The 27,382-nt window shown below is 44.8% G+C and overlaps 1 protein-coding gene across 1 annotated transcript in view; it reads right to left on the reverse strand.

The window, feature by feature from the left end:
• Positions 1 to 726: 726 nt before the first annotated feature.
• GALNT6 (polypeptide N-acetylgalactosaminyltransferase 6) overlaps positions 727 to 27,382 on the reverse strand; it is a 244,115-nt gene continuing 217,459 nt past the window's right edge. Inside the window, exons 9-11 of the mRNA XM_086965922.1 lie at positions 24,149 to 24,250; positions 19,235 to 19,393; positions 727 to 6,463 (exon numbers count right to left, since the gene is read on the reverse strand). Of these exons, the coding sequence (XP_086822048.1) occupies positions 6,350 to 6,463; positions 19,235 to 19,393; positions 24,149 to 24,250 (375 nt within the window). The 3' untranslated portion in view covers positions 727 to 6,349. The remainder of the gene's footprint in view (positions 6,464 to 19,234; positions 19,394 to 24,148; positions 24,251 to 27,382) is intronic.

Here is a 27,382-nt window from a genome sequence, read left to right on the forward strand (position 1 = left end):
GGGCTAATAGTCTCTGATGGTGTAGATGGACTCAGCCCCTACATTCTGAAGTTCTGTTGTCCTAATACTCAGTCCTACCTTTTTTAATGGAAACCATATAACACAATTTGGCTGATTTAAGCAGATAGCGGCAAACTGTAATCAATCAACAAAGACAGTGAGGCTGTGTATTACCGTGGCCTGATACTGGGCTCTATTTTTATCAGGGCTTACCAAGGTGAAAAATGTCACCAACTCCAATGAAGTTCTAAATGTTTTCAAATTTAGCACACTTCAAGACTTTTATGAAGTTTACAAAGTTCAAACATTTTGAAAAGTGGATTTTTTCAGGGTAACAATGCAGCAAAATGTCTTTTAGCAGGAGGTCTGCAACAATATTTGGTCAGCAACAAAAAGAAAAATCAACCCACGGAACCAAACATCAACACAGGCGAAATAGAAAACTTCAACTGTATGAAGTGTGAACGTTCAGACCTTTGCTGGTAAAATTATAAGTTCGTAGCCTCTACTTTTTTCCTCCTCTGTGTATCTGTACCCATGTGCGGCACACAACCTTTATAAAAGTTCAACAAAGAAAATCTGGCAGAGTAAACAGGTGGGTGACAAGTCAGCTTCTGCAGCGTTAAGCACCAAGGTTAAGGGCATTCCACGATGGGGCTGAGGAAAAAGGTTTAGGTGATTAAGTAAAGGCAAAATCTAAGACAAATATTTAATTACGCAGCAAACTTGTGTAGTCCCCATTTTTATTGCAGTTCCCATCTTTTAACAGGCATGTCAACAAAACAATAAAAAGAAGAATTAAGGCCATTCTCAACATGAGAAATTAAGGCCAACGATGAAGGGGCTGCATCAGCAAACCTGGCAAACATTCCCCGATACTTTAAAAAGGCCGAGCCCGCATTTTTCATATATTTTTTCAATTCCGCAGAAATCTGATCTTCGTCCATAGATTGCGTCAGGGCGATGTAATTGCCCCATAAAAATAGATTCAATATCAAAAATGAGTACAAGATTTTGGACACCTCTGAATAACGAAATGTAGTCAAGACTTCTATACACGTTGGGCAACCATGAGAGAATGCGTGTCTTTGGTCAACCAATGGCATCTTCGAAACTAGAGTGACCCCATGCTGGCTTGCAAGGTATCCATACGAGATGAATTTCTATATGATGAATCTAAAGATTTAAATAGCTTGGGTTACACTGAAAATCTGATGGACCTATGTTGGATAACTCCCTCACTGTTCGAGGCATTTGGAACTTAAGGGTTGAAGTCCCCCAAGAGAAAGCTGGACATGGCCAAAATTGTATGAGCACTGCTTTCAATCATTTGAACTAGACCGGAAACTGAGGGACGGGCCTATCCTTCTTGGAGTAAAAACTCAGTAAGTTCATAGGCGTAGAAGTAACTGACACTATGATCTATGTAAACAACGTCAACTAGTTCCAGAAGTATACAGGTTATGCCTTCTTGATTCACGATCTGTTCCCAGCTTTGCTGGGAACATTAATTATTGCCCCCCCCCCCAACCAAGCCCCATAGGCGCTACATGCACACCTGTAGTTATATCACTAGCTTGAGCTTCCCACAGACCACAATCGTACTGTTGCAACCCCCAATCTTCTTTCTCCTTTTTTCTTCTCCCTGGATTTTGTTTGTACAATCTCCTCTCCTATGAGACCACGCCTCCTGCCAACAGCCATCCTGTGCTATCACAATCCTTGTGGCGATACCACACTGATTCCTGCATAAGACCCTCACGTATGAGATGAAAACCTCAGTTACTAAACCCATGCAAAGACTACCCCACTCGGCAAGTATACCCTGCACATACACTCAACCTACTACTTGGCCACAGAAAATATGAGGCCACTCCACACCTCTGACCTTTCACCCACATTTAAGGTTTTCAGAGTAACTACAGTGTTCTATGTCACTAAGGACACCAGTTACCGTACAGGGACTTTCTTTTAGCAGCGTAAAACATAGTGGGGGTGTTGGCTTGCTTCAGTTAAACCAATTTGAGCGTCTCCGTTGCAGGCCTGATTTTTCCCAAATTTCCACACAAGGTTGGTTTACATTTAATGAATCTAAATAGAACTTGTTTGCATAAACAATGTTTGGTTCCATGTGCCATGGACCTGGCCTTCCTGGAACTACATTGGACAAACCAGTACAAAAGTGAGTAGAAAGAGATAACTTCTCTACAATAAAAACAAGATTGTTATCATAAAGGGAATATTCGGCGACATTCTGTATATATGGACACCAGAGATACAACGCCATACTGGACTGGTCATGGTCACGTACTCTTTGCCAGGTTAATCCAAGTAGAAACTTAACCACTGTACTAAAAATCAAGATTCAAGGCTGTGTTCAAAGTTTCTACATACTGTCAAGGATGGTTCATATTTTTTTGAGCAAAACATAACAATTTCAGGTTTTGAAGACAACATTCCAAAATAATGTTACCCGAAGCCTTCGATACTGGGTTGGGGACTTATTTGACAATTCTGCTTTCTACCCCCAAAAGCGAATAGCCTGAAGGAAATAGTTTGCCAGATATGCCGAGTTCAGCTTTATAAAATCTTATTTTAGTGCCGATCTGGAAAATACAAGAATCTATTACAGCTTTTATATACACATTGATTACGCACCCTCCGCCACACCCCCCCCCCCCGAAAAATTGCTTCTTGTAATAATTTAAAGTAGTCCACACAAATCAGTGTGTGCCAAATGGGTTATAGTATCCTTTGCTTTTTCTCTTTTCACACTCTAGAGCCGTCTACAGGCAAATTGTTTTGATCGTGGATAAAGTTCCTTCATTCCGAGAGAGAATAAAATGTACCTACAAACCAAAATCATAATAACACAAACCTATGATCAGCAATCGTTGCCCCTCCACCAATTAGTAAGGAGACGCCAATTGTTTAAACTCCGAAAAAAAGGACCCTTTAAAATATTTCCCTTTCTGAACCTTTCAGATCCCATTAACTTTCACCAACACTTGACTACTTCCACTCCATATGACCAGGTCTTCTGAGGGGCTGTATCAGGAGGGCCCCTGGTGTAAGTACCATCAAGTAATCCATGTCCGCCACTAGAAATTTCATGGACACCACTTAATTGGGAATCTAGAACTAATGTACAGCTACCACTAATCCCAGCATGCACTGCTTCAAAGTTTCAGACTAGTCCACCCCCAAACTAAAAGAATATATATTTATGGCACCCAGGATAAAATGTGTGCACCTGGTATTCGGACTTTGGAAGTACAACAAAAATGAAGAGCCGCCATTAAGCTTCTCACCTTATGTTAAAAGGGGTTGTGTGAAAAGTAAGTGCAGCAGAGAATCCACTAATGCACGCTTACTGAACGCAAACAATTGTAGTGTGTAAAAGGCATATTGGAAAATGCATTACTGGACAACCATATCTCTTGAATTGCAATGCCCCACAAGTGCAGCACAAGTGTCTGGTAGGGTTAATGGAGTCCAAACATTAGACGGGCCTATAAAACCAGACTTTGCCAAGAGCCCCGACACTGGCACACTGTTGAAATCATGCTCCACATACAAAGCTACAACGTTTCTTCAGCTCATCTTTGTAAATGTTCTCTGTCGATGAGAAATTCAAAAGAAAGCCAATTTTATTGCAAAGAACTTTAGAGCAGGCCTCATTGAAAGCCAAGAGTGAGCTTGGAAGCATGTGACCATGTGAGCTGTGTAGCCAATGTTTCAGGTTCTTGACTTTAAATTCTATGAACCATGTGAGTCCTTAGGCCAAACTGCCCAGGCAAGATGACTGATATAAAGATTTATCCGAACATCATCCATGGTGTGCTGAGAATAGTGAACTGCAATAAGCTGTGGGCAAAACTAGCTAACTTTTGATAGCAGTATTTTGATGGACATAAGTTGAACATCCATTGAAGCTCATTAAAATGGTACCGTTTGATTGTGGCTCCCCAAATCCTCGTGCAAAAGGTTCGTTTTCACAGAATAAACTAATGGCACCTGTGTTTTTCATCTCAAGGGAGGAAAATAATATAATGGGAAACTATAGTTAAATGCCTTAAAGGAGAGGTTGTGACTGGTAGTTGGTAGGCACGCATTATTAGGTTAGCTCACATTGGGGTTCCCCAAGGCAAGGGGAGATACCTAGAGAACAGAAAACCTTAGGAAATGAAAAGGAATGAAGCACAAATAGTGACCATTCCATATAGAAGTATTAAAGATTTTTCAATAAATCAACAAGAAATCACTGGAGAATTCTGGATGTGATTGATGCATCAATGGTTCATTAATACCATGAAGTGGTTAAAGCCCAGGGAACCTCCCTGACTCCTTGAGGCTATTATAGAAGAATCAGCATTTCTCTTAAGATCTCATATTAACCATACATTATATCATACCATTCAGTGTACTGACACAGACAGGACTGTTGCTTCTCATGATCATTTAAGAGGGGTACTCATTTTAGGATGGTTTGCTTGGCCATAGGTACACGTAGATGTTTACACTAATAATAGGGGGCTGCCCTAGAACTTGCCCAAATAACCACTCACAGACAGCTTTAAGCATGCAAGGATCAGTACATAACTTCACTCTGACTAAGCTGGAAATTGAGTTCTCGTCACCTAGCAAGAGCAGAGTGGTGGTTTGGAAATGTACTGCAAAACGATTCAATGATATGGTGGGCTCATCTCTTTTCTGCAAGAACTCTTGGTCTGCATGGTAAACGGGGTCAGAAAGTTTTGAAAGTATGATGAAATGCCATGTATGCCCAAAAGGGAAAGAAAACGACACCATTTGCACGGGTTTAGCTATTCCAAAAATAGTGCGTTTTATGATTCGATATCAAGTAGAAAAAGAACAATGGGTTTTGCCTGATCCAACATAGGGAAGCAGCCATTTTCTCCCATAAAAAAGGATATTACTAGGTTTCACATTTGTAGGCACTTTCAAGTCTACTGAGATAAAACGTGGATAATCTCAGCTCTATGAGATGATCTACCACCTGGTCTTGCTCTGACCTTCCCACAAACAGAAGCTTCAGTTTCACTGTGTTGGCCATTAATACACCTTTAACTCTCTCAGGGTTAGGCCAACATTGAATGTTCTCCCTCAAGGCTGGGTTCATATTCAAACTCCTCTCTCGTGGGCTTTGGTCAACATAGATCCCTTCTCAGTCAGAAGTGGGCTAATCTACAATATCTGGTTTCTAAGTGTTTGGCTAACAATCTTACTCTGGTTTGTACTGATAGAAGTACTCTTTTTGAGTTAGTCTGCCAGAAAAACACATTATATCAACATTTCTATATTTAATTTCTTTTTCTTTTGCCTCTGTTCTATACTTAGGATGTCTTCAGCTGTGGCAGCTTGCATATGCATCGCATTAGCCCACGAGTGGCCAGGTTATCGGATACGGTTCCAATGCTTTATGCAGCCAAGTTCATTGGAGAGTATCATGGTAGAGAATATTCCCCATCACTTCCCAGTGCCTCAGGACTCTACAAGCCGAGAGAGACAAACCTAGTGTCCTAGCACTCTTTAACTCTTTTTCAAACATACTCCAGCTGTTGTTTTGCCTCAGCAAAGTGGTAGTATGCTGATGTCCTTTGGATACACGAATTTAAGTTTTTACAGATTGAAATGGTCTTTTTTGAAGGCCATGCCTCATGAAACAAAATCACAGTAGCTCGCACGCCTTTATTGCAGTTACTTCCGTTGCTGCCCGGGCAGTGGAATTCCCTTTTTAGCCTCTCCCACCCCCTTTCAAAAGCTCAGTGTAAGGCACCACTCTGGTAGACTCCACAGTCAAGTCCAAGTGCTTGGAATCCAGGCAGGAACTATTGATTTGGCACAAAGCAAACCCAATTTGACAAAGTCTGGAAGCACCCCAGTCGCAGGAGATGAGGTCATGTAAATGCTCTTCGAGGAGGCAACAATATATTGGCAGATTCCGGAGTCTGGGATGGAAGGAAGAACTGACCTATTCAGATCACCAGAAGACATCAATAATCTCTTCCCAAGCTTGTTCAGATCCAGAATCCCACAGGGCCCATATCTGCCCTTTCATTTCTTGTGTTTTAGAGTATGAGCAGCATTCGGATTTCTTTGCATTCCCTCTGCACCACTTTCATATAAAATTTAAGGCAAATGTGAACAAACATAAAACAGCTTAATAAAGTGTCTATTAGCTTGTTTTTTTTCTTCAAAGGACAAGTCTAACTCAATGCCTTTCCTTCCTGAGTTTTAGTAGGTCCAAAAATGCTCTTCAAGAGCTGCTGATGGGTGTGCAGTATTTGTGCTAGGGAAAGTATCCCCTGTTGCTCCCTTTTCTTCCTTAGATGAAAGACCAGCGCTGGTGTATGTCGCCAGGATTGCAGGGCATCACCGTTGGATGCTCTCCTCTTGCTGACAGGCACATGTCCAGGGCCTCATTTTTTAACAAATGATCCTTAAAAGCAAAACAGAAAAAAAAATGAATGTTAGTAAAATTGAAGAAAATCTATGGAAGAATGCACAGCTGAATGAACTTTCATAAATATGAGGACAGACACTGCAGACCTAACACATCACAGCAATAAATATTGTCTTGAGTTGTCTTCAGTGGACTCTGGGGCACTATGGAAACCTTTGGTTGGGTTTTAAAAAAAATATAAGCATATACAAAAACACAGGGTTTTAGAGAGAGGCGTCCAGAAAGCCTTTATTTAACAACAAATCCCAACCCACAATTTTATTGTCAAATTGAATTTTCTAAACTTTCTGGTCACCTGGTAAGTCAGTGGAAAGAGATCTTAGGACCAGCATGGTATCATGCAGCACTGTGAAATGCCTTAAATTCTTGCCCACTCTGTAAACCAACCCATCAGAAAAATGCAATGAAAGCCCATTTCTCTTAGAGATTGGTACATGCAGGGTTCAGCTTCGGAGCATACTGTGGTGCCTAATCACTGCTAAAAAAGAGGGTTGGACTACCAGGTACATACATTAATTGAGGGGAGTCAGTGCTTTTAAATGGGGAGTCAGATTTTAAGGCTCATGGAAGTGCTGCAATAAGAGTGCTTTGCAGCTGGAAGCAGAAAGTGAACTTCAGTACTAAGGAAGGCTGGCTTACAAGTAATCAGCTTTCAATTCCTTGGATCAAAATATCCCACTATAGCAACTGGAACAACACACAGTCTTAACCTCTTAAGTGCTGCTGACGGCCAACGGTCGTCAGCAGCGCTACCTCCCCAGTGCTGCGCACGTCCATTGGACGTCCATTCAGCACTACTTCCAATGGACAGCGCAGCACTGGGGAGGGATATTTACACGCAGCTAAGGTGTTAAAGTACATTCACTTATTTTTAATGAGACAGGAAAAGATTAAGAGAAAAACTTCCTACTAGACAGTCACAATTACACCTGTAGTGATCTGGAAGGCCCGCCCTCTGGCCTAAATGTTTCTAATGCCAATAGGTCTACATTGGGTCAGCTGTTCCAAGATTGTGGTCCGCGATGTCAACAGTAGGTCTATTGCACCTAGGGTCTGCTGGATGCCCATAGGGAGCCACAGGTTAGGTAGGCTCTTCAAATAAGGTGCAGCACTACATTAGAGGTAAAGCTAAGATTTAACTGGAGCAGAGGTGCTTTCTAGGTCCTGAGTAGTACCAATACACATTGGGTACACTTCTTATAATAAGGACAAGTTGGTGCTACCAGCCAAGTTGCGAGCAGAAAATATCTTGGTGGTGTTTTTGATTAAATCGACTCACCATGCACTCGATCAGTTGTCTAAAACGTGTCCTTGTTGGATAGTTAACATCAGCAAATGCTACTACAAGAAGTTACGTTATCTTAAATTAAAGATAGTGGGTTGAAGTATCTAAATATTTAAAAAATATATATATGGAAGGGCCAAAACAAAGCAATTTAAACTATTAGGGATGATGGAAAGACTGTCACGTAGATGAATTAAAGAAATCAAAGAATTCGTTAGCAGGCGAGAAGTTAATTTCGGAGTTGCATGTATTATTTTGAAAATGCTTCATGATAACTTCCGAAGGTCCCGCAAGTTTACTCAATATGCTCGATGAAAGTGTGAAAAAGCAATGCACTGTACCAGATTTCACAGAGAGAGAAATAGTAAAACGAGAGCAGTAAGCAAGCTAGACCATAAAAGAAAAGAGAAAAATATAAAGTTAGAAAGTTAGGTAGTTCGAGGGAATAAGAGACATAAGTATAAAAAAATTGCTTTAAAAAAATAAGATACAATCTGAAAAGGAAAAAGTTCGATTAAGAAACAAGTGAGAAAGGGATGAAGAGAAAGTTTGAGAAAGAGTGAAAATGAAAAATCGAAAGACTAAAATAAAGTCCAAGAAAAATTAGGGAAAACATTAAGTCAGAGAAAGTAAGGAGGGCTAGAAAGTGTGAGAAAAACAGTGAGTGGAAGTGAAAGAAAAAATGGAGACAGCAAGAGAATGGAAAACAAAAAAATTAATAAAAACAATTACATTGAAAGAGAGAACGAGAAAGATGCAGAGAAAGAAAGTGGTAGCCATATTGATAAAGTGTGAAAAAAACAGAAAAAGACAGATGAGAGAGCAACAAAGACAAAGTGAAAGAAAAAGAGGCAATTAGAAATTGGTAGAGAAAGCAAGAAAGAATTAAAAAGAAAAGTGAGAGCAAAAGAAAGTATAGGTGAGAAAGAAAGCAAGAGAAAGTGAAGTGAGATAAAGTAAAAGGGGAATAGAAGGAGACCGGGAAAGAAAGTGTGAGAGAAGGAAGGTGAGATAAAGTGATAGAGAAACATAAAGATTGTGGGGGAAAGAAAGAGCTAGAGGTACTGAAAGGGAGAAAAAGAGAAAGTTAACCTTTGTGCTTGCAAGAAAGAGAGAACGAGAGAGAACGAGAGAGAAAGAGAGACAGGGCGTTGCTGGACATTCTGACATTACCATTTTGCCGATGGTCTGCTTTCAGAGTAGTATGGGCTGCCATGACACTTTTAACACTAATCTAGATGCGGCCTCTTGCAGAATGGGGCTTACTTAAACATTTTACTGGGGCTGGTTTTGGTGTTCTACCTGGTACTACTGAGCAAAAGCATGTGTGAGAAAGAGCGAGAGAGGTTTAATTACATCGAAATCTTTGGATTTAAAGTAGGAAATAACCTCCCCTTCGCAGATGGTAAAATCTTGACGTGGAACAAGGTTATTGCCTAGAAGGGTGATATAAATTGTGCATCGTCTGCGTTCTACATATTTCTCTTTTCTTTTACGGCTTGCGAGTTTGTTATGCATTCGGACTCCATTTAACCGATTGTCTTCTATTCTGTCGCAGCACTAAGAAACAGTTTTTGGCATTTTTCAACAAGCAATTACAATTCAATGGTCTCGGCATTATTAAAGGTAGAGCTATTGGCATTGCTCATGACTTTTTTTTTAAAATCATAAATAAATGGCATTGTCATTTACATTGCCAATAGCTTAACCATTAAATAAATGGCATTGTCATTTACAATGCCAATAGCGTAATCACTCGCAAATGCAGGACCTATTGCATTTACACTCAAACAGAGCCACACTGTGCGTGGCGCCCGACTTGTATTTTGCTGTTTCCGTCATTGCATCCAAATATGTGATACAAGTCACATCATAAGTACAAGTCAGGACTATTGGCTTTGTCAGTGGTTCTTAGTTGCACAAGATAAATAAACAACAAGTATGGCTTGTATATAATATTGAAAAAGCTTTGTGCTTGATGGAGTCAGAATGCCACCTGGGACCATGAGCCAAAACTGTTACATCGCCGACCATCATAGATTAGAATTGGGCCTCCCAAGCCATCACGTTTGGCGGAGTTATTAGACTCTGGCAAACAAAAAGCGTAGTAACGGGAGGCGATATCATCTACTGCGTTGTAATGCCACTAACCATCTGGGACACAGCAATCACGTGGTAACGGCATGCGATGTAATTGCGTGCTATGTAATTGTTTTTCCGATGTTAAAACTACGTTGTAATACCATGCGTTGTTACGGTTTGTGATGTATCGTCACACATCCGTGAGCCGCCCGACTTGTATTTTGCTGTTTCCATCATTGCATCCAAATATGTGATACACATCATAAACACAAAGTGTGCCGCCCGACTTGTATTTTGCGGTTTCCGTCATTGCATCCAAATATGTGATACAAGTCACATCATAAATACAAAGTGTGGCGCCCGACTTGTATTTTGCGGTTTCCGTCATTGCATCCAAATATGTGATACAAGTCACATCATAAATACAAAGTGTGGCGCCCGACATGTATTTTGCTGTTTCCGTCATTGCATCCAAATATGTGATACAAAGAGAAAGCAAAGAGTAAGCCAGCCTCTGGGGATCGGATGTGGGGAGGAAAAAGACTAGGGCTGGCAAAAGTGGCTTCCCGCTGCGGGACGCCCGAGTGATTTTTATGGCGCTCCGGTGCCTTTCCAAAACGTTGTGGCCGCTCCTCCCAGGCCGGCAGGCAGGAAAAGATGCCCACTGCCACACCAAGAGCAGAGATCCGGGCAGAAGAAGGGTGCAGGCGCCGAGGCTGGGGACATAGAGCTGCGCCAGAGCCAGCGTGCTTGCCGCATCGGAGTCTGAGGAGAGACCGAGGGAGCGGGGTCCAGGAAGCAGCGGGCAACGGAGATGTTAGGGCACCAAGAACGGAGCAGCTGACTGAGCCCGGGCACCATGAGCTCGCCCTTCCCTCTGCCCCGGCCGCTGCGGCGCTCTGTCAGGCTGGCCCCCGCTCGCAGCTCGCACCGTCCGCCTGGTGGTGCTGGGGCAGAGCGCCGTGGGAAACACGGGTAACTCGCCTTCATTGTGTGTGTGTTGAGCCGAGGCAGCATGGCCGCTGGAGAGGGAGGGAGGGGTGCAGCCCAGCGGCGAGGGGGAGGCGGCGAAGGAAAACATCCCGGGCTGCCTGGCGTGTGTGAGATCGCCGGCAACAGAAATTGCTACGTCCATCCTGGCAACAGAGACGCTAGCAATGGCGAAAAACATCCCTGTAAAAAAAAAAAAACATTACAAAGTAAACGCCCAGAATGGCCCACCTCTGAATGGCAAAACAAAGGGGGCGGGGCTTAAAAAAAAGACAGAAACGCCCACGGATCTGCTCCAAGACTGATTGACATCATTCTCTTCCAATGGCTAGCCTCCATTTATGGAGCTAGCCAATGGAAGAGAGAGGCGGGTTCAACCCCAGTACTGAAAAACATAAGATCTTGGCCTGCGCGACACTGCTGCACAGTGTACGCTAGGCCGAGCCCTAAAAAAATGTATGGTAGCCAGGTATGGGATACCAAAAGGACGAACTAACAATCTTTAGTAAGTAATTTATTCGATCAATTTATGATAATTTACTTCACCAAGTAAAAACATACTCTTAAAATACAATTCTAAAAAGAAATATTTTACAGCACCATTAATATAAAAACTATTATACAAAAATAAAAATATATTTTACTACTTATTTGATATAAAAACAACTATATAAAGAAGACACTTGCAGTAGTTTCCAAACTACTTAATAGCCATAGGAAGAGTAGTTCTAGTGGGTAGCTAAAGTTTTAGTCCTAATTCGCCATGCATAAAGCAAGTACCTTGATATGCAACCCTCTGTAGTAAGGGTTCACTACAAATAATCCATAGTAGAGACTTCAATATTCAAGTGAAGGGGAGGAGCTACGCGGGCATCCAAGATGGTCGCGTGAGCAGAGAGCTCCTGAGACCCGCGCCGCCCTTCTTTATCTATCCTGCAGATATCCTGGTCACTTCGACGGGCTTTTGGAGTGCTACTCTCACTGATGCTGTCGATCCTTTTTTGGTCAAAATCGGACCTCGGGGACCATTTTTACATCGTCTCCAACTTTCTGGCCTAACCCCGACGCGACCGGGGTCTCAACTGCCTAGTATGGCCGAGCTGTAATGCAACAACAACGGCTGCCTGGCATCTGGCCCACCGGTGGTGTGCCACTTTCACTTTCGGTTTCCAGCCCTCTCGTCTCTGACTCCTTGGGACCTCCTACTCTGTCTTGGCCTGCCGCTCTCACAGCGACGGCTTTCTTTCTTTGTGCTGGCAAGGAGGCCCGTGGCATCCTCTCGTGAAACTGGACTTTTGAGGTCTGGGACTTGTCACCGTCCCGCTACACCTGGGTGTCCCCGGCCGGCGCTGAATGCAACATGGCGACGAAACCTGAGGCGGAGAAACGCAGGAAGAACATTACTCGCGGGGGGTCGATCCAGTCCAATATGATCGAGCGCTATACCCAACCGAGAGGTTCCCCCGGTGCTACCAGTGTTGGCTTGGAGGACCCGAAGACCGACATGTCGTCTTCCTCAGAAGTGTCCCTTCAGGACCTGTTGGCCGCCATTTCTGGACTCAAGGCCGATATGAGTCAACAATACGAGGCCATCGTGTCCAAGATAGACACGGTGGCAGTGGATGTTACTCTTATTCGAGCCGACTTGGCCAAGACGAATGAGAGGGTCAAGGCATTGGACTTAAAGGCATCGAGTTTGGTGACGGACATGGCGGAGGCGCAATCCGAGATAGGGAATCTGCGTTCCTCACACAACCTTTTGCTCAAACGCATGGAAGACTACGATAATAGGGCCAGGCGGAACAACATACGCTTGGTCGGAGTGCCGGAAGACAATGGTGCCGCCTCGATCGATTAACTGGTCGAGGAACTCATTGTCGCTAAACTCTCTCCAGCAGGTCTCAGCAAGTTCTTTGCGGTTGAGCGTGCCTATCGCTTCCCAGGTGGTCAGGTGAAGCCAGGAGGCCCTCCGAGGCCTATCATCGCTAGGCTGTTTCACTATCGGGACAGAGACGCTATCCTGCAGGCCGCTCGTAAACACGGCCCCAAGTGCAACGACAACGTTCTGGGTTCCTTGGAGTGAAGCGTCGTCTGAGAGATCTGGGACTGAAGTACGTCATGCTGTTTCCAGCTCGCTTGCGGATTGAGTTCAGAGAACGAGCTTATTTCTTCGATCAGCCGGATCGTGCTAGTGACTGGTTGGACTCGTTGCCGAAAGATGAGAGCGAGAGTGGAGGCCCTGGTGGTGCGGAAGGTGGTGCGACGGCCCAGGTTTAACGTGGGCCCCCAGTGGTCCGACTTGAGACTATGAACTTTACAGAGTAATCTTTACTGTATACTTTATGATTATGCCCGTGGTGGTGCGGGTACGGGTGATTTCTCCCTTCCTCCTCGGGGGGTTCTTTGTGTAGATCAGATGGGGCGACAGGCACACTGCAGTTTGGGGTGGCTTTCTAGTCAGCAGGGGTGCAGGGTGGGGGGCGTTGTAACGGGCTCTTGGTTCGGGGGTGGTTTCTGGGGACTTGGTTGTGTTTTATGTTTTCTGTTATTTCTCTTTTTTTTTTTCATGGTATGTTACTGATTGCAAGTATTCTGGATCTGTGGTTATGGGAGGGGGTTGGATCGGGTCGCTTTTCCTGGGATGGGGTGAGATGCAGGTTCTTTCTTGGAACGTCAACGGTCTGGGTGACAGGATTAAACGCGGCATTGTGTTACAATTTATAAGGCGCCATGCCCCTGATGTCGTGTTCCTTCAAGAAACCCACTTGATTGGTAATGCCTGTAAAGCTCTTGACCGTCGGGGCTATCGATTGGCCCCTCACGCTGGTTTCACCTCCGGGTCCCGGAGAGTGGGTATAATGGTGAAATCCTCCCTGGCCCTTGAGATTGATGATGTTATCCTAGATGATCGGGGACGGTATGCTGCTGTCTCTGGGAGATGGGAGGGTAAGCCAATTGTATTAGTGGTTGTGTATATTCCCCCGGGGCTGCAGGCCACCACATACGCTGATCTTGGCAAGACTCTTCTTGGTCTCCCTGATGGTCTGCTGATCATGGGCGGAGACTTTAACTCTGTTATGTCTGGCGAATGTGATCGGCTGCCCCCTAGAGTGTTGCCGCAGTCCCAGATGTGGCTCAATGATATGACTGAGACTTTTGGTCTGGTGGATGTTTGGCGTTCGCTGCACCCCGCCCTGACGCAGTATACCTTCCACTCTGGTGCGCATGGCAGCCTCTCTCGGATAGACTACTTCTTTATGCTGGCTTCTACTCTATCCTTGGTACGGGAGGTTCGTCATCTCCCCCGGGGTATCTCGGACCATTCCCCCTTGATGATCAGGATTTCTGTGGGTGGTCTTTTTGGCAACAGAGTTCCCCCTGTTCCCGCCTGGCACTTCCGGAACCCCCGGCTCCGCTCAGATATGGTGAAGGCTATTGACTGTTACTTTGATGAAAATGTGGGTTCGGTGACCTCTCCTACGGTTCTCTGGGAGGCCTTTAAAACTGTCATTCGGGGATCCGCACTCTCTCTCATTGCTGCTGAGCGGAGGGCTAAGAGGGAGGCCGTTCTGGCCCTCGAGACTGAAATTACAGTGCTTGAAAGTGAGCTGGGTGGGGATGACACGCCTGCGCTGTTACACACTTTGGAACTGAAACAGGCGGATTACAAGGCTTGTGTTACCGATGCTGCTAAGTTGATGCGAGCGAATCAATTGGGCCGGCTGTATGATGTGGGTGACAAGGCCAGCAAACTCCTGGCGTGGCTGGATAAGGCTGAAAGAGCGAGTCGTGTTGTGCCCGTTATTGTTCGCGAGTCTGGTGAAAGTGTGTCTGACCCGGTGAGATTGTTGACTGCTTTGTTGATCACTTCCGGAAGGTTTATACCCCGGTGAGTGATCGTGATGAGGCTGATTCCCGTCTGCTGTTGCGTGATATAGCTCTTCCTTCTGTCTCGGAAGAAGAGGGCCTGGCTCTGGAGGCTCCCTTTACGGTGGATGAGATTGCCCTCGCTATCCGATCTTTGCGCTCAGGTAAGGCGATGGGGCCCAATGGTTTGCCCATCGAACTTTACAAACTTTGTCCGGACAAGATGGCCGCCCATCTGCGCAACATGTTTCTTGACGCGTTCGAGGCAGGAATCCTTCCGCTTGAACAGTGCCTAGCTACAATAGTGGTCATTTATAAGGATGGCAAGCCTCGTGATCGCTGCACCTCCTATCGCCCCATTTCCCTGCTAAACGCGGAACCTAAAATCCTGGCCAAGGTTCTGGCCAATCGGTTGTTGACGGTGATTTGTGACCTGATCCATCCGGATCAATCCGGCTTCATACCGCACAGAAACACGGCCCTTAATCTGCGTAGGCTTCATGGTGTTCTCGCGAGAGCTGCGACTCTCACGGAGCCTGCGGTGGTGGCCTCTCTAGACGCTACGATGGCTTTTGACACCATTGAATGGCCTTATCTTTGGGCGGCCCTCTCCAAGTTTGGCTTTGGCCCTAACTTTATTGCCTGGGTCAAGCTCCTTTATGAACAACCACTGGCTCAGGTTGTGGTAAATGGCAGAAGCTCTGACCCCTTCCCTTTGGGCCGCGACACCCGTCAGGGATGTCCGCTTTCCCCGCTCCTATTCGCGTTGGCACTTGAACCCCTTGCGGCGTGGCTCCGGTGGGAACCCTCGATTAAAGGGATCCGGTGGACGCCAGATCTAGAGGATCGCGTCTCACTGTATGCCGACGACATCCTTCTTTATTTCACTTCCCCTCAAAAGTCCTTGAACGTACTCTTCGACGTTCTTACATCCTTCGGTAAGAACTCTGGATTGGTCATCAACTGGACCAAATCCTGTGTTTATGTCATAGCCGGGGTTCTGCCGCCTTTGCCTCGCAGGTTCCCAATTTTGGTGGCGGCTGACGGCTTCAAGTATTTGGGGATTTATGTCTCTATGGTTTCTGCGGTCCGTTATGAGCGAAATCTGTATGCTCCGCTCCGCCGACTCAAACAAGATGTAAGACGATGGCGTGAGTTGCCCTTGTCTCCATTGGGCCGAGCGGCGCTTTTTAAAATGATGTCGCTCCCCCGATTTCTCTATGCCTTGCAGAATTTCTTCGACCCTGTCCCCACTCGCTACTTTCGCGAGATCGAGAGTCTACAGCGGCAATTGATCTGGGATGGTCGTGCCCGTATTGCGCTGTCTAAGCTCACCCTTTCCTGGTACGATGGTGGTATTGCTTTGCCAGATATCAGACGCTATTACTGGGCCTCGCACTTGAGCGCCATTAATCATGCAACGTACTCATCGGAACCCGCTCCCGCCTTTGCCTTGGATACATTTTTACTGCCCGGTGGCAACTTTAATAGGGCTTTGTACTCGAAGTCGCCAATCCGTCTCCTTACGGGTCCTACGAAGTGTGCAGTGCGGGCCTGGAGGGATGCAACTGTGGCTACGGGCTGGGGTGGCAAGCTGAGGCGTATGAAGCCATTGTATGATTCTGATCGATTGGGCAACCTTTGGAAGATGAAAGGGTTTGACAGGTGGGACATGATTGGGATCAGCAAGGTGGATGATCTTTGGGCCAGGGGCGCTGTGAAGTCCTTTGAAGCCCTGAAACTGGAATACCAGCTTGATGACAGGGAGCACTTTCGGTATATGCAGGTTCGACATGCCTTGTCCTCCGTCTTTCCCCCCGGTACTGATATTCCACAATCCTCCCCCCTGGAGGATCGTATCCTAGACGGCCATGTCCCCAATAGTACGATTTCCTTAATATATAAGAAGCTCATTATCAACAGGGCTGACCAGCTGGGGAAACTTCGTGCTTCCTGGACAGCTGACGGGCTTGAACTAGACGATGAGGACTGGCAGTCAGCTGTTTCCTCCCCTAAGGAGGTGGCTATTCCGGCTCGGCTTCGTTTTGTCCAGCTAAAGATCCTCCACCGTGTGTATGTGACTGGTATGCGTCTGGTGCGAATGGGGTTTGTGACGGATGGACGTTGTAGGCGTGGGTGCGGTATGGATGGTACTTTTCTCCATGTTCTGTGGGAATGTCCGATTGTCTCGGCCTTCTGGTCTAGGGTGCATGATGTGATGGGACGTGTCACTGGAGTCCCCCTCCTTCCTGAGGCACGACGTTGCTTGCTTAATGTGTGGGAGCCTACGGATTGTACTGCTGCTCAGACGTTCTGGGTCACTCTGGGCAACATGGTTGCAAAGAGGGATATAGCTCAGCTCTGGGGCTCCGCCAGACCACCGCTGCTCAGTGCCTGGAAGGATAACATGGACTGTGCATGTTTCGAGAAAAGACGGTGCATGAGGCACGGGGGCGTCCCAAGAAATGGTCCAGGGTTTGGGCTCAGTGGAATTCGTACCGTGGTGATATTTGTTCCCCTCCACTTGACTACGAGGTTCCTCTCCCCTCCTCCCCATGATTGACGTTCCGTTTTCTGTTTTCTATATCTTATGCGTCCTTTCTTCCTTCATGCTCGCTCCCCCTTGCCAGATGCGTTCCTTTATACATTTACTCCTTTTTCCCTTCCCCCCCCTCCTATGACCCTTGCCAGTATGATACCGTGTGTTTGTGTGTTGTTGTTTTTCTTCGACAAAATCATAAAATTAAACCTTTAATATCCTTTTGCTACGGTTCCATGCTCCACACTATAATGTACGCTCAGAGATCGTTTTAACAGTGTAATGTCCTTTTTTATTCTTTCACTATATGTCATAGCGGACGGCCCTGAGGGGTTGTAGGCAGACGCTGTGTAATGTGCATTTCACAAATAAAGGTTTAAAAAAAAAAAAAAATATATTCAAGTGAAGTATTTATTCATAGAAGGACCCACGACAAGTACTTCTCAGAAGAAGTCTTCTCCTTTGAATAACCACATAGATACTACTGACTAACAGAATGTTCTAACACTAAACTCTAGAACATGTATGGAATCACATAACATCAACATTCCTAACAGTGACAGTCTTACCTACATATTACACACCTCCCTCTTTTTTTTTAAATTCAACATAAAATAAATACTAATACGATTATATAAATATCTGCAAAGAATGAAAATAAAAACAACAAAAAAATGTAATAGTACACATACTCTCTGGAATGAGTAGTAGCGGATCTTAATCGTGTACTGCATCTTGTAACATTTTCTCCACTTCCGCCAGCAATATTACTGGAACAAGCAGGTACAGATCTAGAAACTTCTGACTCTGACTCATTCCTGCAACATGAATCACCTCTATCAAAAACATGTTCGACATTTCCCAGATCCAGATGTTCCTGACGCTCTCTGACTTGATTCTGTTAATTTATCAAGATCAAACCAATCCTGTCTATGACAGGGTGTCATTGATTTAACCTTTTGTGGAATAATATTAGCTTGTTCAGATGATACTTTGACCAATGCATTACTGTTCCACCATTCTTTGTTATGTATCAAAACAGATGTTTTGATAATCTTCAAAACTCTTACAGGTTCAGTAAATTTAGATTGTCCTTTACTTACTTTAATGGGTTTTTAACCAACACCCAATCACCCACTCTGAGAACACATTGTATATTTTTTTGCTTCTCCTCAACATGTTCCCTCACCCAACTTTTCCTAACAACCAAGATGGAGTGATTGATGAAATAGGTTTCCTGCCCGTTAATAAAATGAAAGGCGCAACATCAGTAGTACTCTGGGGAGTAATATTATAATTCCAGATCTTGAATTGTAAAGAAACAAGTATTTCATGTAGTTCACAGCAGTTCGATTACTAAATTTCCCAGTAAGTTTCTGAGCTTCTTCCTCAAATTACAAAGCTCTTCCAACTGCTGAATATATCCAAGGTCATAAATCCAAATTTCAAATATGTCGGTGGGTCCAGTGCACAAATCCCGTCGCCAATAAATGTAGTAAGGGTTCACTGCAAATAATCCATAGTAGACACTTCAATATTCAAGTGAAGTATGTATTCATATAAGGACCCACGACCAGTACTTCTCAGAAGAAGTCTTCTCCTTTGAATAACCACATAGATACTACTGACTAACAGAATGTTCTAACACTAAACTCTAGAACATGTATGGAATCACATAACATCAACATTCCTAAAAGTGACAGTCTTACCTACATATTACACTCTCTGAATCCAAATACTTACTAAACTATCCACCACTCAAATTACTTTCATATTTCACTATACTAATCCTTTATGGGTTCCGGAGTAGCGTGCCACTAGCCGGAAAAAGCGATTCAACGCCTCGTCAGGGGTAGTAAGCGCTATATAAATGCAATTACATTACAATAGAAAACCCCACCATACGCAAGTGAAACCACTTCAATGAACAGCACAGAGCTGGGGGGAGGGATGCCATACTCCTCCTGACACCCCTTAAGCTTACCCTCGTTATTTGCCACTCCTCCATTCCGCTTACAGACGTGCCTTTTCCTCGAAACTGGCATTCAGAGAGCTCGACGGGGGCCGTAGAGCGCGGCGCGCGCAGGCACAGCTGCTTGGCAATGTTGTGTCGCAGTTCTTTGTGAGTACTGTACTCGAAGTACTGCAAGAGAGGTGGGAAAAATCTCAGTACAGACCAGTGTATAAGACTGTTTTAGCAATCCCCTTAAACTGCGTGGGATGACTTAGAGGACAGCGGACTAAATCAAGCAATACCGCTCAGCATAGAAATTAGGATTTAAAAAAAATCTGTCTCATTACCACTTTCATTCACCAGATTAAAAAAACACATCCCTTTCAGAGACAGTTCAATGAACATCACAAGAAAGGAGAGGCCCAAACGTTAAGGTCTACTAATTGGGTCACCTTATGTTTTTTTTATGCTGGTTATTTTTCCTGGTACCAAACATTTCACTTCATTGGCATTTCAGAGCGTACACACTTACAAGACGTTTATTGTTATTTGCTATTTGAGGCTTGGTGTACAGTTTTATGTATGTTATCTTAGTCCATGCTCTCGTTGTATCAATAAAAAACAAGTGTAGGGACCTATATAGTTTTCTTAGGCCTCCATCGCTGGTGCTGCTGAATGCTGGGGTTGCCGAATACCAGGACCAGTTAGTCTTGTTTCCACCAATCAGGCTAGAGGGTGGGCCAGGCCCACCCAAACATGAGCCTTGCCCACCCAAACATGAGTCTTGCCCACCCAAACATGAACCTTGGCCCTCGCAGTGACGTCAGGCTGACCCCTTCAGCTGTATATCAGATCCGGCTGTAACACAGAGTTTGAACAGTGCAGGTAAGAGAATGTGTGGCTATTGTTCTGTTTTTTTTTAAATCTGTGAAGGCCCAGCTAGATATATACTTTGTGTATGCTTCGAGGATGTGTGTATATTAGTTAATATTATAAAAGTCTGTGAGAGCCCAGCAAGACACATACTTCGTGTATGCTTTGCATATTTAATTTATATTGTTGTATCGTTATCATGATTGATGTAAGACACAACTACTAAAAAGCAATATTTTATCTGTTCATAATTTTTGAATGCAGATAAACTGTATTTTATGTGGATGTAGATAGCTCAATGGGTTACTTGCAGTACAGAAGTTACAATGCTAAAATAGGACAGTTACCTTTAAACTGACATCAAAGAGCTGCATACAAACCTGAATGGTATACTTAGAACTTTTTTTGTGTGTTTCAATATAGTTAGAAATTTCCCTACTCTCATTACTCTAATGTTGCTATAGTTTGTTTTGACAGATATACATTTTAATCAGTAAAGCCAACCCCGCAAACACTAGGGTATGCTTTCAATCCTGTGTTTGTGCTTCTCCAGACCAAACCCTCTTAAAACATATTGCCCACCAGTATGGATGACATGGGATTCCTACATATTGCAATACTCATTGGCTTATGTGACATTCCCTATAGGCTGATTTACATACATGTATGATTCATTGTCTCTACATAATGTGTGCATGATGTAAAGTACTATGACACCCTACACTATGAGTATCGCTATACAACAAAAGAAATCGAATATGAGAGAGGGTCTACGGAGAGATGAATGACACTGTTGGAGGGTGGCAATCAGGGAATCTGAGGAGGAGGTCATCAGGGGGAGAGGCTATGGAGTGATGAGGGGCACTGTTAGAGGGTGGCAGTGAGGGAAGCCAAAGTGGAGGCCATGGGGAGGGGGGGGGGCTTGGCTACGGAGCGATGAGGGGCACCGGTGAAGGGTGGCAATGAGGGAATCCAAGGAGGAGGTCATGGGGGAGGGGGGGAGAGGCTATTGAGCGATGAGGGGCACTGGTGAAGGGTGGCAGTGAGAGAATCCAAGGAGGAGGCATGGGGGGGCTGGGCTACGAAGCGATGAGGGGCACTGGTGGAGGGTGGCAATGAGGGAATCCAAGGAGGAGGGCCTTTGGGGAGAGGAGGGGTGCTGTTGGAAGGTGGTAGTGAGGGAATCCAAGGATGAAGTCATGAGGGAGAGGGTCTTTGGAGAGATGAAGGGCACTGTTGGAGGGTGGCAGTGAGGGAATCCGAGGAAGAGGTCTTGGGGGGAGGGTGGAAGATACTGAGAGATGGGGGGCACTGGTGGAGGGTGGTAGTGAGGGAGTCTGAGGCGGAGGTCATGAGGGAGAGGGGCTATGAAGAGATGGAGTGCACTATTGGATGGTTGGAGTAAAGGTATCTACAGAGAAAGAGGTCAGTGGTGGGGCCCCAATAAATAACTCTCCACATGTTCTGTATACACACAGAAGCAATCCTTGTATCATAGTGACTTTTGACAAGTAGATATGATGTAATCTATGGCTTGTAGACTACCTCCAGAAGTGACAAATTGGGATGGTAGTGGCCCACCCAAATGTACCCTTGGCCCACCCAAATAAAAATTCCTGGAGCCGGGCCTGCCACCAATGCCTATTTCTTCCACTACCCTACACTTCCTGTCTCTTTATCTAATTCTTCCTTGTATCTTTTCATCCCTGCTTTCCTCCGTTTTTTTTTTTAAATAACACAATTTTATTATTTTCAGAAAAATAAGTAGTGCATCAGACAATAATTTTTCAATATCAGTGCCATATTGCTCAAATAGTATCAATATGTTTAAGCAATTTGCTGCTCTTTCACCAATTTTATGATTTGTCTTTTTCGACAAATTTGTTGTCACTGGTGTTGTTTGGAAAAACACTAGTAAACCGAGTCCCTGGGGTTAGCATTAAGTAGATAACGTCTCTATTCATTTCCCTGCTGAAGTTCTTATAGTGCTGTGGTTATAGGTTTATAGTAGTTGATCTGCAATGCATACTAATCACCGTAAATACCGCCCCAATACTTGCCTATCCCTGTGGCCCTTTCCACGTTTCAGTGGTCTGATCATCTATTACCTGTGTCACTGCCTACAAATCTAGATATTACCATGTCCCACATCTATGCAAAGTCAGGTTTCTTCATCCCCCTCTTGGTTCCACATGTAGAAGATGCTCTCAAAATCCGTCCATCACATCACATCCCGTCACCACTTGCGCAAACGGGGTCCATCTCTTGCTTTCCAGGTCATTGCTATCAGCAGTTTGGCCAATATTAGCCCTGGGTCTATAAATCTTTTAGAGACCTTTTTAGTCTTGGGGCACGAGTAGGCCCAGGAGGCAGATGTCAAGTGTACAGTTAAACGGCCTCTCCCAATATGTTTTCAAGTTAGCCCAGTTCCAGAACATATTCCAGAAGTGTGAGACTTCACACCCACATCTAGAGCATTGTGCTGATATCCCTGACCTGGCGAAACCTAGTGATTCCCTTGAGTGTGATGGATATTCCGTGCAAGCAACTGAAGTGAATCAAAATAATTTGGGTATTTCTGGAACTCCTTGTGGAGTTATTTAGAATATGCACCCAGTCTTCATCACCTAGGTCCTTACCAAGATCTGTGTGACCCATTTCACCAGCAGGCTAACCAATATTTGTTTGTCTTGATCATGGAGTGCTTGATATAATAGACCGCTCTAGTTCTTCCAGTAGTTGTGCAGAGTATATCAAGCCCTTTAATTGTGGGTGGTTCATCAACGCTTGCCCCCAATATCTGTCAGATCATGGCATTTAGCAAACTCTACAGTTGTGTCCAAGTTTGTATCTCTACGTGCCTGGCTAGTCTTGGAATTCCCATATGGCACCTCCTCCATAGAAGTTACTAATACTTGCAAGCCTGTTTTTTTCTCAATTCAGCTAACCCCTCCAATTCACTCTGTTGTAGGACAATTCATCCAATTAGTGGAACTCCAACTGTGTAAAATGCCCATGTGCGTGTCCTTGCAGGCAGCACATCCAGCAATATTTGAGAACTCCCAATTGTCTCAACAGCTGTCCCTCGCTCTTGAGTCTGAAGAGTAAAATCTGTCAATACCAGTAATGTGGGAACATCTGTGGCCCCCCTGACTGTTTCTCTGTTCGCCTGTCCATCCAGCCATTAATGTGTTTGTTCATTGCCGCTACACTCCTAGATGATATAGTTTGTAAGCTGGACTCGGAGTCCTCCATCTGCAGCTGGGAGCCGGAGTTTGGACAAAGCCACCCTGCGCCGTTCAGCAATCCAAATTTAGTGTTTAAATACAGTGTCTAAATCTCTGATGATTTCTAAGGATTCACACATGTAGACCTGCAAAGCAGTACTATAAACGTAGCAGGGCAACCACCTTCGATAGTGTAAACCTCCTTGCTGTTGACCAGGGTAGCATTTTCCAAAATGAAAGCCCATCTCACATTACTTCCATTGTAGGTCTTATATTTTCTGTCTAACAAGTCTCTGTGGATTTGTACCCCAAGATAGAAAAATGTCCTGGCCTCTCATTTCACTCTATGTCAGCCAGGGTAGTAACCTCTTCTTGCTCTGCAATTGACTCTTGTGCACTGTCTGCCTATTTGCTGCTCCCTGCCCAGGCAGCACAAACAGAGCACTTACTCCATCCTCCATTGTAAACAGGATTGCTCGTTTTTTTCTTTGAGAGTTTTTAAAGCTCTGGTTTGTGCCACAGCAAACCAAGCACTTCCATGGGGGTCCCTCATCAATGTTGTTCCTTCAACTTTATCTTTGCTAGACCAAGGCCCATGGATTTTGGGGGATTTGGTACCAAATACAATCTTCTCATTGTTAATACATCACAAATGTGGGCTAGGCCTTCTTTGATGATGCATATCTAGACATTTTGCAGGGTGGCACCAGACAAGTATGCGGCCCAGGATAGATAGACTGCCCAGCCCCGGTCACAGCCATGTCGGACCACATTCCAGCTAACCCAACAAGGATAAACATTTTGTGGCTTTATTGCTCGACCCCACTCACTATTCCCCACATACCTGATTGCCTCCCATTCCATGGCAGGGGTACATGATGAGTGGTTTCCCTCCGTGATTGTTTTCACCAACATCAAGGCAGTTCTGGGTTCCTTCATTTTTAACCTGCAAGAGAAAGAAGCAAACGCCAAAGGGATTAACTGCACATTTCAGCAGAGCCATGTATCCAACATGCATTTGCTAGTGGTGACCAAGTTCCATTTAACTTGGAGGGTAACGTAATGCATAGAGAACAAAATGGCTTCAACTGCCTTATTACCAAAGCAGAATATGTACACGAGACATAGATCTAGGGCAGATTAAGAGAAATGTGGTCATTATAATGAATTGTAGGGGATTAATGTAGGCATATTGACTTCCAGAGTCTGGACCTGGTATAGGTATTCTCCCTCCATCCCTTCCTCCTCAAAGTAGAGCCATTCTTAGGGTACATTTAATAGATTGTGGACAACAAGTAAAGTATGATTTGGAAATTAGTGTTAACTTGCAATCTTTGAGTATTCCAGGTCTCTTCAATGCAAAGTTGACCACACAAACAAGGTTTATTTAGAAAACTCAAGGAAGCAAAGCAATTCAGATCATGGGTGCACAGCTCTTAAACTTCTTACGTTCACAAATGAAGGACCAAAAATGATCAAAAACCTTCAAAACTATCTGAAGGCAAAAATGTCCTCTCTTCTCAACACCGAGACTCCCTCCATCTTACACTGGGCAGCAGTTCACAACAGTGTTTCCCGACCATCAAAGTGCTCCAGCCTGAGGAACTGAGGAAATGTGGTCTCACTCTTACCCCAGACAGATATACAAAAGGCTGATTAATCGCTGCAAACGCACTAGCACTGGTATGTGGCTTTTAGGCACAAAATGGAACACACAAAAACAAACAAGTACTTCAAATGCGTAGGAAGTTTTTTTAAATTTAGTGGGCCAATGTAAGGGCACACCATACAAAAATCTAGAAGACTCTTATTGGATTATAGGGTTTACTTTAATAACCGCAGATGCTCTATTTGTGGTAGTGTGGTCAAGCAGTTTAGGCTTATCAGAGGGGAGTGTTAAGCATTTGTTGCACACAGAGTCAATAAGTGGTACACACTCAAGATGCATTCCAAGACCAATTTATAAAAATAACACATTTTTATATATTTTAGACACCAAGATAATTGGATTCAGGTAAGTCCTCTTGAAGTTATGAATTTTACAAGAAAACAATCAAATACACAAATAACGTTTTTGAGGAATGAGCCTCGAACATGGTAATGTTATCCTATGGGAGGAAAGACATATTGCAAACAATACTTGTATTCGAAGCTTGGGTGTGCTTTTGAAATTAAGGTGCAAGTGGGCTATTGACCAAAGAATCACCAGCAGGTTTACCTGCCCTGGCGTGTCCCGGTGTGGCAGGGCTGGACGGAATGGTAGCCTCGAGCGATACACCGTTGAAGTCAATGGACACCTGGAAACAAAGGCTGCAAGGGGGTGCTTGGGGACAGGTCTGGCAAAAACCAAAGGGGGGCTTGTGTGTGAGGGACTTTGGAGCAAGGGGGCACAGTTGGTTGTTGGGAACCTGATTTGATGGGCTCGGGAGCTGATTTGTTTGGCCAGCTGGCCACTTGTGTTTGAGGCTCTCATAGTTCTCAGTTAGACCATTAGAATGCATGGGGGAAAACAAGAGCGCAGGGTCACTCTTGTAGTAAGCCTCATTGGTCCTTAAGTCCCTCGGCGTGCAGGTCTCTTTGACGGCAGTGGTGTCTGGGCTACACACTCAACAAGACTTGTTTGCTGCAAGTGCTCCGGTAGGCAGGGAATTGGTGCAGGGAGGCTCCTGGAAGGTCTACTATCTTGAAACTTGATGGCGACATAGGGCTGACCTCTTGAAACCATGAAACTGTCTTCCTGGAGTGATGCTCTCTCGGTGGGCCCGGTGACCAGCAAAACAATGTAAAAATCAAGTGTGAGTGGTGTTTGCTGATGCAGGGGGTGGCTGCTTCGTCCAAAGGGAAATGCTAAGTGGTTGCTGATGTAATGGGCAGTCCTCCAAGTGTCTGAGAGGATGCACAGCTTTCAGACGAGTCAGGTCTTTGCAATTGTCAAGGTGCCTGCAGTCAGGCAGGGTTAGTTTGCCAAGTTCGGTGTTGGTCCTCTGTTCTTGTGGTGACTGCCCTTATTTGTCCTTCATTTATTCCCAAGTAGACAAATCGGTCTTTCTAATGTCGGGTAACCCCTAAATACTGAATTAAGGGTTGTTTAGGTGAGTGTATGGCAGTAGCCAATGGGCTACCTATCCATGGGGGGTCTACCCCTATATGACCACTTCCTGCAAGGAGTGGGCAAACTCCTGACCCAGAGTTCCTAGTTTCACCAAAACCAAAGATGATAAAACCCTTCTTTCACTGTCCACTGCAAATGCCCACCCACCCCCTTAGAGGTGTGCCTAGCCTGTAAGTGTGACACGCCTACTGACTATCTAATGTCCAGCCTGCTCTGGTGCCAAATGGGCCTCAGAACAGGGGGGTGGTTTTAACCAGGTCTGGGGGGAAGCCAAGGTTGCAATTCAAAGGTTGGAGAGGCTTTTAAGTATCTGGCCTTGAGATGCTAATTTGCTAGCCATCCTGCTGGACGAGGTGTGAACACCATCCGCCAGAGCAGGCATTGTTTCTGACCTCTGAGAGCAAGGGCTCTGCTTTGCAGGGGGTCAGACCCTAGTCTGTGGTGGCACGCTGTAAGATGCCAGTGAGCCAGAACACTATGTGACTAGTAGGGTTTCAGGGGGCACGTTTTTGGTGCCCTCGAGGTGCTGTCATAATAAATCCAATACTGTTATCAGTATTGAATTATTAAGACAAGGTGTTTGATACCAAACACCATTACTTTCCATGAAGCCATCATGTAGCTGGGTAACTTGCATTGCCCAGTGCCCAGTACATGTCCTGAAGATGACTTCCTGATCACTTTCAATGTCTATAAATGGAACTAGGCATTACAGGGACACATATGCTCATGCAGTTGCACCCTCAAATGTAATATAATGCTCCCCGCCTTAGGGCTCTAAGGTCTGCTGTAAGGGTGACTTAAGTGCAGAACATGCAGTGTACATGGGCATGGCACACAGTTAGGGGTCGTGTTTTCAGAATGGTTTGCACCACTTCACTCATCCTGCAATGGCAGTCTGAATGCAGTCTGTGTGCTGGCTCGGTACAATATATACTTCAGCTCTTAGGGACCCTCTTTAGTACC

The sequence above is a fragment of the Lissotriton vulgaris genome, chromosome 1_1 (genome assembly GCF_964263255.1).
Source record: "Lissotriton vulgaris chromosome 1_1, aLisVul1.2, whole genome shotgun sequence".
Lineage (NCBI taxonomy): Eukaryota > Metazoa > Chordata > Amphibia > Caudata > Salamandridae > Lissotriton > Lissotriton vulgaris.